This window comes from Silurus meridionalis, chromosome 17 (genome assembly GCF_014805685.1).
Source record: "Silurus meridionalis isolate SWU-2019-XX chromosome 17, ASM1480568v1, whole genome shotgun sequence".
Classification (NCBI taxonomy): domain Eukaryota; kingdom Metazoa; phylum Chordata; class Actinopteri; order Siluriformes; family Siluridae; genus Silurus; species Silurus meridionalis.
Genome location: NC_060900.1, coordinates 4,574,971 through 4,586,249, shown reverse-complemented (window position 1 = coordinate 4,586,249; position 11,279 = coordinate 4,574,971). Strand labels below are relative to the sequence as shown.

General features: G+C 38.5%; 1 protein-coding gene across 3 annotated transcripts in view; it reads left to right on the top strand.

Annotated features, from left to right (window-relative positions):
- The first annotated feature begins 6,997 nt into the window (after window positions 1-6,997).
- vps13a (vacuolar protein sorting 13 homolog A) overlaps window positions 6,998-11,279 on the top strand; it is a 38,829-nt gene continuing 34,547 nt past the window's right edge. For all 3 annotated transcript variants that reach the window (XM_046870582.1, XM_046870581.1, XM_046870580.1), the window contains exons 1-4: window positions 6,998-7,371; window positions 8,913-8,956; window positions 9,071-9,113; window positions 10,468-10,563. In XM_046870582.1, coding sequence (XP_046726538.1) covers window positions 7,272-7,371; window positions 8,913-8,956; window positions 9,071-9,113; window positions 10,468-10,563 — 283 coding nt within the window. In that variant the 5' untranslated portion in view covers window positions 6,998-7,271. The remainder of the gene's footprint in view (window positions 7,372-8,912; window positions 8,957-9,070; window positions 9,114-10,467; window positions 10,564-11,279) is intronic.

Sequence of the window (11,279 nt, the reverse complement as noted above, 5' to 3'; positions counted from 1 at the left end):
GCCTGCCTTCAGTTTTCTGCTCCACTGATTTCTGTCATGATGAATATATGCCACGCAAGAACAACAAGCTTCTCGCTGCATCTTTCTGGCAATTCTCTCATCTTTCGTATCCAAATGCGCGTAAAAAAAAAAAAAAAAACACTTTTCCAACTTTTTGTGGAAAAACAGTTTTCTGTTTTGTTTTGTTTTTTTAAATGTGCGTAACCAAAGTTATGAGAATATCAGATGGATGAACTATATGCAAAATAACAGTGGTTTAAACCAGAAGCGACCCCTTCCCTCCTCAGCCTAATCACGAACACTTACACGCACATGCATGAGGAAAAAATACATACAATCATCAAATATATTGAATAATGGAACACACACCATCATCAATCCACAGGCAAATCCATCACGAATGCTCAGACCTAACCTCACACTTGTATATCGTTTCAGAATTCCTGGACATTGAAAATCATGCTCATGGTAAAGGCACGATAATGCTTTCTGCCTGCACAACGCGTTTTCAATCTGATAGCGTGAGAAGACTCAGTATTATAGCAGCGGACATAAACGTTTTTTGTGGCGGTCACCCCACCCATAATAACCTCCACTCTTCTAGGAAGATGTTTCACTAGATTTGTGGAGTTTGATTTGTGCTCATTCAGCCACAAAAACAGAATAAATGTAGGTACTGATTTCGGTGATGTGAGAAGGCCTGGGGTGCAGTCAGCGTTCAGATTCATCCCAAAGGTGCTCAATAGGGTCAGGGTCAGAGCTGGAGAGCAGGCCACTCAATATCTTCCAGTCCAGCCTATGCAAACCATATCTTCATGGAGCCGCTGGAACAGGTTTGGGTCTCCTAGATGAAGTGAAGGAAAGATTTCATGCTCCCGCATCCAAAAACATCCTATACATCTTGTGGGAACAGTTTGAGGAAGAACCACATATGGTTGGAAAAGTCAGGTGTCCTAATACTTTTGTCCATATAGTGTACATGTGCTATGTACCAACAATGTTAACACAAATGCGACATAATAAAAATATTATTTAGAAATAATATATAATTGAATAGAAATATTGCATTGATATTTTTATTGTAAATTTTATTTGTCTTATTATATTTTTGTCATTTATATTAAACCTAAACACTTATTTATTATTTTGTATAATTATATTATTTATTATTATTATTATTATTATTATTATTATTATTATTATTATATCTTGTTGTTTTATCCCTTTGTTTTTTACAGCTATGCTGTTTATGCATTTATTTATTTTTTACATTAACACTGTTCATCCCATAACCAATGCATGACTAAGTGTTTTCCTGTAAACTCCTGTAGCAAATGCATTATTACCAAACAGTGTTCACCTGCATTGAGAAAAATACGTGAACTGGTAACTGATAACGAAGTCTAAAGGCAGATATCAAATTTCAGCATAAAAGCAACTGCTATTCATATGGAGCCAATCAAACCACTAGAAATCTGCAATTTGAGGTTCCCGTTTTTTCGACGCCTGACCGATATTTGCTGTGAAAAATCGTCCGCTTTGGTGCATTAAGGATCTGCGACGTTGCGTTTCTCCGTTTTCACTTCCATCATTTAAGGATCATTTGGAGAACCTGTCACATATCGACCCAGACAAGACAGTGATGCCGTTGGCTCTTAGAATCTCAGCAAAGTTTAAAACTGGAAACGGACTCGCACTAGATTTGTGGGCCGCAGGGAATTCTTTTGAAAAGGATTGTAATTGTGTTTGAAATTGTTCTGACACAAAAATATGGCATTAGCTAGTGCACCAGCTAGTGAAGCAAAACAGCGCCTGCCACCAAAGTATCCACCCCGATGCAGCTGCAAATCTTCAAATTCGACTTCGATTTGAAAGAAGCATCAATAGCAATGAGGGAGTTCCATGTATTTATAGTACGAACTCTCTTCCTAGAGAGTATTGGGTTCTGCTAAGCCACGTTTTAGAGACCTACTATGAATGTTTAGGTTGGCTTGGAGTTCCACTTTTACTTTCTGTTGGTTCCTATTCTTCATGGTGCTTCATGTGTTCTGAAGTTTGCCATTAAATGGTCAGATACCAATACTAGATGTCTTGCTAAAGTGTAACACTGCATATATGTATTGGATGAGTGGATGTCTGTTTTTTTGGTTCCTCCAAGTGCACAAACATGCATCTTTACTCATTTTGATACAGAAAGTGGGCTTTAGTTTAGGCCTAGAGCATTGAAATTCTAGTATTAAGGATTTTAACATTTCTAACATCACTACGTTCTGACATTTCTGCTCTTCTATCATCTTGTGCTGTTCTATAATACTTTGATTAAACTCTCTTCACCAGCTCCAGCTGTCATGTTCACGTAGATTTGTCCATCGTTAGCAGGATCAACCCTACCACGAGACTCTGGGGATTACGCCCGGCTTTGCATCCCGCTTCACTTCTCAAAGGCTTTCTGCCACTGGAGATCTCTTCATCTCTTCATCTCACGCTCCAACGTGCCATGGCTGTGAGGGGTCGAAAAATATTGATAAAATATATAAAAATAGGTGAGGGGTCAAGCCCTCGTTTTCAACAGAGACAAGTTTCAAAAACACCTGAATGAAAACAATAACACACAAAGGAATATGTGAACAATTACACATTAAAAAGGATTCGCTGTAATTAGGATATAAACTCTGATGAAGGATTTTGTGTAATTCGGTGTGAAGAGGATATGAAGGTTATATGATTGTTGGGTTTTGTTTGATTTTTCTTTTTTTTTTTTTTTTTGCAGGGCATATTCCTGTACTTTCACTGTGTGACATACCCTAGATGTGATGTATGTAGGTAATTTGGATGATTACTTTTTAATAGGAGAGCAGTAGATGGCTCTTTATAATTAGTGAAGGTCGTTGCGCTTCTGTGGTTAAAATACGATGGTAAGAAGAAAAATATTAGTTGGAAACACTGAGGCTAAATGGTCAAAGTAAAGAAGAGGCCTATTGTTTGTCTCGTTGAATAGTCTTTCTGACTGCTTTCTTCAAAAGAAATGAGTGATGTGAGCCTTTTAATAAAAAACCCAGTCAGACAGTCCGAGCTGATATATGTATTGGTTACCACCTCATTTATTATTGTTATTGCCTTCTTTTTTCCTCAGAAAGGTGTATTGTACATCAAGAGCAGTGCTGTGGCGTGTGAATGAGCTCTGTTGATGTAGACATGATCAAGGTATGGTTTAAATTGATATCACACACTTTAGCATTAGATATTTATTCTGTCTAACCTCGCTATCCTAGTAAGGTAAACCATTAGTTTTGGTGTGTGTACACTACTACTGTTTATCCTTTTTTCAGCTTCCACCATTAGGGGTCGCCACATCGGATTATTCTTCTCTATTCCCCCTGTACATCTGCCTCTCTCACCCCAACCACCTGCATGTCTTCCGGCCCATGTAGGACGTTTTGGAGACAAGGTAAAGAGGCGAGATTGAGATGATTTGGACATGTGCAGAGGAGGGACACGGGGTATATCGGATAAAGAATGCTGAGGATGGAGCCGCCTGGAAGGAGGAAAAGAGGAAGGCCAAGAAAGTGGTTTATGTGTGTGGGGTGATAAAAGACATGCAGGTAGTTGGTTTGAAAGAGGCAGATGTAGAGGACAGGGGGGGTATGGAGACGGAAGAGACGCTGTGGCGCCCCCTAATGGGAGCAGCTGAAAAAAGATGTTTGCATTTTTTTTTGTGCAATCTAATATATTAAGCTATAGATTGCTCAATACAAAGGTCCTAATGAACTACCCTTTATGTGGCCATATAATGAGGGAGTATCTCAGCTGGCTACCTGGTTGGTATGTGCTATTTTTAAGTTTTTAAGTGATACATAGGTTCACAGCTAGTGTAATATTTAGTTCATTAACCCAAAGGAACTTTTCTTGCAGGAAAAAAGTTCACAAAGTGCTTTCCCAGGATGCCACATAAATGCACCATTTATACAGTACACTTCATTTTAATATATTTCCAAGCATTATTATAAAATGCCAGGCATCTAAATGAATGTCTGGTAAAGGTACAAGGACGGGAAACACATATTTCCCACAGGCACTCATAATTACCTCTCCGTCAGCCAAGACAAATAAATCTTATATCCACGTTCCCTCACAAAACACAATACTTGTTTATTCCTTGAAGCACTGTAAGCCTTCCCTATTTATTAAAGCTATTTATATTTTCTAAGCGTAACTCACTGTGCATTGTTTTCCCCTCGTATTCCCACAGCCACAATTATCAACGACATAATCGTATCGATATGCATCAGCCTTCTGTAATCTTTTTTTTTTTAAAGGAATGTCTAGTTACTACGTTACCATCACCTCAAATAATATTTGTGCAAGTAGAAGTCATTAGACGAGACGGTCTTTCAGAATTTATCTTCATTTTCGTTATTTTAGGAGGTTTTCAGGAATTTATGGGGCCAGAATGGACCAGATGACCGACTTCATGAAATTTCTGGGAATTCACCCTATACCTGGATTTTTTTAGAATATACAGTATATACTGTATATATATTTTTTGTTATATTTCTTCATTGTTCAGAGCTTTCAACCTAATATTTTTTGGTTGATCAATGCTTGTTGCATGTAGATAGAAAGCTCCTGGGCTCTTGAAGGCCCTTGACTCTGGAGTTGCTCTGGATTAAAGTGTCCACCAAATGCTGTTAACGTAATTATAAATGTATTAGATCTTAATGCAAGCCATGGCGAGTTCAATCTGCCTACTTGACTTGAGTTCTTGATTAATGTCCTACCTATTGACACTTGGCGGGTCTTTTTGTGGTTTTTTTCCCCCTCTTTTTGAGGTGGTGGTAAGAAAAAAAAGAGGACACTGTAACTCTCAGCCATTCTAGACAATGAACAGCATCCTCTTCATGACCTACTAAAAAACACCAGAAGATTTATTCAGCTCAGTTCTAGAAAGAAGAGTTACAGGATGTCATATGTACCAACAGCAGTCACTGTGCTGGGACACTACACTGCTCTGAGCCAAGTTTAGGATTAGCTCACTGAGCCATATGTGAACTTAAGCTATAAATTCTGTCAGCATCCACTATTCATAACCATATGCACAGTCACTTTACTGCCATTCATATCGTTTGCTTTTACAGCGACAATGTTAACTGTGATCATGTTTTGCGCTGCACTGCCATTTCACTTAGCTAGACTTACACTAACTGTGCAGTATTGTTTTATTGTATTTAAATCGAGAGCACACCTTCCTAAAAGTGGGACTGTAGCACCACCTGTTGGTGAGGCTAAGTTTCAGGTTAAACTTCACAATTAAAAGCTTATTAAAAAGCTGAATGCAGGCTATTTTTATGTTCCATTTAACTCTTTGGAAAATGTTTACAATAAAAATGTACAGTATAAAAAAAAAAAAAATGTCCTCCAACATTATGAACTTGATTCAATCATTTTTATATATTGTATTATATACAGTTGTATAGTATAATATGATTATATATATATATATACAATATATAGTATAGTATTATATATGTATGTGTATTATATTATATTATACACTTTCCACCATGTGTATAAGCTCAAGCAGCTCATAAGCGACATAAAGAATTGTAATAATCTTGTTCAGGTCACAGAGGTCACCCTCAGCATTTATTTTGTCTATAAGGTGGAGTTTTAGATATGTAGAACATGTTGGTGATAAACGTTAAGAAGCATATTTTGTGTTTATAAACTGATACAGTTTTATGTTTTTTAATAGTGAGGCAGCAGAGACTATTTGCTGTCGCAGCACCACTAGAATTATCAGTTAATGTTTATCAGTAATGGTCACATTTTCTCTGCTGTTTCTTGATTATTATCTAGCAGCGACTTTTCAAAGATGCTATAAACTTCCTGTTAGAACCACATCGAGAGAGCAGCGCAATATCATTTCCAAGCTACTGCATTATTACGCACTCTCGCCGTATGAAGAGGCTCTGTGTATTATTTTGCCACCTAAAAAAGTGACACTTGCTACTCGTTTTGAGTTTTGCAGAAGGAGTCAAATCAAGAGTGGTTATATGTTCAGCAATCCAAAAAGGTCACATTCACCATAAAGCATCCTGAAAAAAATATATATATATATATTTACCACAAACAGTCCTGCACAACAATCGTTTGCAACAGAAATCCTAAAAGTCACACATTCATCACAAACATCCAGAAAAACACCCCCCCCCACCAACATCTAGAAAAAGGATGAAAAATATTAATCATAAACATCTAGAAAAAGAAACCATCCCACCCTTACCACTGTGAAATCCATAATAAAGTCACACCTTCAAAATCCAAAAAGTTACACCTCCACCACAAACATACAGAAGTCACACTTTCACCACAGAAATCCAGAGAAAAATCAGACATTTATCACAAGCAACCTGAAAAAAAGTCACACACTAACCACAAGCATCCTGAAAAAAATCAAACAAACAATCCCCACAAAATCCTAAAAGTCAAACATTCACCACAGTGAAATGCAGAAACAGTCACACATTCACCACAATCATCCAGAAGAAAGGCACACCTTTACTGTGGTGAAATCCAGAATAAAAGTTCACCCTTCACCACAGTGAAATCCACAATGAAACTGCATCACAAAACATCGAAAAATAGTCACACCTTCACCAAAGTGAAATATACAAACAAAATATTTTTCTAGAACAAAATCCAGAAAAGGTTCACTCCTCAGTGTGAAAAAACCTTCAGCAAAAAAACATCCAGAAATAGTCACACCGTCACCACGGTGAAATCTTTAAGAAATGTCACACCTTCACCAAAAAAAGAAATACAAAAAAAGTCACAACCCAATAATCCAGAACAAAGTTCACCTTCAGCACAGTGGATTCCAGAATAAAAGTGCAGAAACAGTCAAACCGTCACCACGGTGAAATCCAGAAAAAAATGTCACCCCAACGCCCCCGCAAATACAAACAAACAAACAAACAAACAAAACAAACAACAAAAGAACCTCCAACACAAAAATCCAGAACAAAGTCCACACCTTCAGCACAGTGAAATTTCAGGAGAATCGCTGTTTCCCGCCCTCGCCCGCGGATGGCGCTCGTGCGCGCCTCGCTGTGTGACGTCGCGGTGGAGAGCGTGCACGCGGTCCCTCCCTGCTCTCCTCCGGTAGATGTTTATTTCAGGAAACAGGATCTGTCAGAGCTTCAGCAGGAGAACGCGGCCGAAACTGAAGGCAAACATGGTGCTGCGCGTGTGAACAGCAAGCACAAGAGAAGATGGTGTTCGAGTCGCTGGTGGTGGACGTCCTGAACCGGTTTCTTGGGGACTACGTGGGGAACCTCGACAGCTCCCAACTCAAGCTGGGCATATGGGGAGGTATGAGACACAAACGCGCGGTTCAGAGCTAACATGAGCGCTGTGCTTCTCCCAGACACACACACCTTTGTGCCTCGGATAGCAGCACAGCAGGCTAATTCTACCTTTATATCCTATTAGCCGCCTGGCTAGCTAGCTAACGCCTGTCAAGTTCATGACATTACTTAGGACAGGCAGCGTTATACCAGAGGGTAGCTAGCGTCCAGCTGTGGTTTAATACCAAACCACTCCTTACTACCCGCGCATGCGCGCTACCTAGGGTACCAACTCATGTTTCTTGCACCCTATATAGTGCCCTACCTAGTATTGAAGGCGGTTTTTGAAATTCATATATTATTATCTATACTGGGGGGGGGTCGTTCTTAAATTAGTGAAAGTGAAAGCGTAGAAGTAAGATTCTATCACTTTTTTATGATTATTTATTTTATACATTTTATTTATTTTAAATAAATAAAAAAAATGGCCTCAAATCCCTTCCTTGCTTTCTATACAGTCATTAAATCATTTAGGTTTCAGGAAATCCCTGCATTAGTTTTGTGCTAGAAACTAATGTCTGGGTTCTTCTAGATTTCTGCTCCTCACTTTTCACATGGAAGGCAGGTGATTTTAAAATACCGACCTGAAATATTGCCTCAGTATCGAATTTCAGAAAATCCATCAGACGGATTTTCCATATTGTCTAATTTTGCACATGAACCTGAGACATCGCACTAATAAGGTTTTGTATTCGGGTTGTTTACTGATGATCAACGGTTTTGTCTTGATATCATGTAAGAAACCGTACGTCAAATAATCAGCATCCGGGATGTGTATTATTCCTCTTGTACCGCCTTTTACTAAAGTTTTATGCAAAAAAGAAATTTGCACAATAACCCAAAATGTCGCACCACTGAGGTTTTGTATTCGGATTGTTTACTGATGGTCAATAGTTTTTATTCTTGATATTATATTAGAAACTGTTTGTCATAGAAATCACCATTCTGGAAGTGGTTTATTCCCCTTGTACCACCTTTTACTAAAATTTCAGCTTGTAAACTGTCCAGAACGAGTTCCTCGCATTCATCATCTAAATACACATAATATGCTTTTTCTGTGTTTTCAAACGAACAGGACAGAAACGCCCACCTCGTCAGGACACCACAGGAATCTGTCCTGATTATCGTTACAAAGCTCATACACTCGAGACTCCTAAGGCTAAAAGAACAAATACGAAATGAAGCTCCTATTTATTCTCTTTATACAAGCGCTCTGTATATATTCAGAAGCTACGAGTCGTAGAAAGAGATCATATCTTTCAGTGTGTAGATAAGGCGTGTTGGCACGGATAAAGTTTTCTGTTTGCGCATTTAATAAGACGTCTGCAAAGAAAAGCCATAACTTTGCTTATTAATAATGCAAGAAATACCCAAAGGCTTTTAGAGCGTTTGTTAACGTTAAAAGGGAATTTATTCTGCGTACCGTATTAAGGATGTAGATCAAAGTGATCTGATTATAAAGATAACACTTCAGCACTTTTTACTGTCACCTCTCGTCTTTTTTAGGTGATGCAATTCTGCGGAATCTGGAAATAAAGGAAAATGCCCTGGTAAGTGTTATGAAATGTTTGGAACAGCACGGTGTGTGTGAAGATGTGGGCGTGTTCTATCTGCCCCAAATGCATTTGAATGCAAATTAATGTAAATCTTTCTTTGCATATCAGAGTCAGCTGGACATTCCTTTTAAAGTCAAGGCGGGGCATATAGGTGAGTGAGTCCAATTCCTGAAGATTTTATGCATCGTACCGCTTCCTAGTGCATCTTTTGCGACGTGTATAAAAGTGTAATTTGGTTTCTAATTACTGCAGATTCAGATTCTTTTGCTAAGAGGTTTGTTGTTTATCTTTGCACAAAACTATCGCTTCGTTCGGCGCAGCAGGAAAATAGTTACGCACGCGCGTACAACACAAAGCCGCGATTTCAGATAAAATAACCAGAGGTTGTGCAACCATTTGGTTTTAGGTTTTTTTTTATTTTATTCTATGCAATTGGCTTGAAGGATTTCCCAGACTTGTCTTCTGCAGTGTCGCCATGTGATACACGTTAGGTTCTACAGGAGGTGAGTTTTTCTGGTTTGACTTCCAAAAATGAAAGAAAAACTCATCATAGTTGTCCTGTCATTACCAATCACTCATTAGGTGTATATACAGACATTATTATGAAGCTTGGATAAAAGAAGCATTGCACATTGGTGCATGTGTTGAGAGTAGATAGTTTGTACAGTTCAGCACACTTCAACCAATTAATAATTCTTACTCAAATGATTTCACTTGGGTTCAAACTGATTAGCTTTTAGACGTATCAATTACCGTAGCTGCACTATGTAGACAAAGGTATTGGGATACCTGACTTTTCTAGCCACATATTGTTCTTTCACAAACTCTTACCACAAATCTGAAGGCAAATGTCTCCGGATGCATTAGAATGGCATTTTTCCTTTTACCTTAACTAGAAGCCCCGCACCTGTTCCAGTAAACCAATGCCCCTGTGCACAAAGATATGCTTTAAATGGGTTGGAGTGGAAAATCTTGAGTGGCCTCCTATAGAGCCCTTGACCTCAACCCTACTGAACAACAGGTTTAGAACGAGTGCATTGATATAAACCTGTGATTTCAATTATAGCCAACTATACTGTCTGTAACTGTAGACTAATCGTAACAAAAATGTACTTTTTACCCATCGTTCAATTAAAAACATACGGATGGGTTTCTTAAGTGAGACAGATTGTCAAAAAAAAATAGATGAAAATGAATAAACATACCATGTGAATAAGAAAAATGGAGATACATATAGATTACAGCACACTGAAATGTTTTTTTCCCCCCACATATCCCAGCTTGTTAGGAGCAGGGCACATGGTCAGCCATGATACAACACCCCTGGAGCAGAGAGGGTTAAGGGCCTTGCTCAAGGGCCCAACAATGGCAGCTTGGTGATACTGGGGCTTAAACCCCCGACCATTCCGATCAGTAACCGAGAGCCTTGACCATTGAGCGAAAACTTCATGTACAGCAAAACTTTTCTGGATAATAAAATGTTTTGTAACGTTCTTGTCCTTCAGGTCGCCTGGAACTGAAGATCCCATGGAAGAATTTGTACACACAGTCCGTGGAGGCGACACTCGACGAGGTCTACTTGCTTATCGTCCCCACTGCCAGTAAGAGCTCTTAATCACACCCACATCCCATATTTAACATTTCCTTTAACCTAATGTTCATTTACTGAAATGAAATGTAAGCACGAATTATACTGGTTTACGTTTGACTGAAATGGTTTAACAGGCAATTTAGCAATTTCTTGGTCACATCTTATAAAGGCTGTTTGTGAGTCTTAATTCATATCTAAACTTCGACGTGATGCGCTATATTTTAGACCAAACGTTAATAATGTAGCATCATTTCTTTTTAATGTACTATGATTCGAAGACATTTTACAATCGCAAATTGTACGTTTATATTGTAGTTAAACACAACTATCAGTGTCCCCTTACAATACCATCCACTCTCAACACCATGTATCACGCACATCCAAGGATAAACCATTCACCGTTTGTTTTGTTTTTTTTGTTTTTTTTTCCGTGATCACCTCCTACACGCGAACCGGTGTATGGTTTTAATGTCCTTCAGACGACCTCTGCATAGGAAGCCGCTGTAGATCGAGACACAGCGAAACGTTCATGCAAACGGAAATGGAATTTAGACAGAAAATGATACCTGTAGTTACCTGGTTATAACTAATCGCTGCCTGGAGATTATTTCTTACGCGTCGTCGTTTTTAAATAACCGAGTCATGTTGGTGCCGACTTGTGTAGATGTTACAAGATGGGTTTTTCTATATATGAAATTAATATATATTGGAATATACATATGTCAA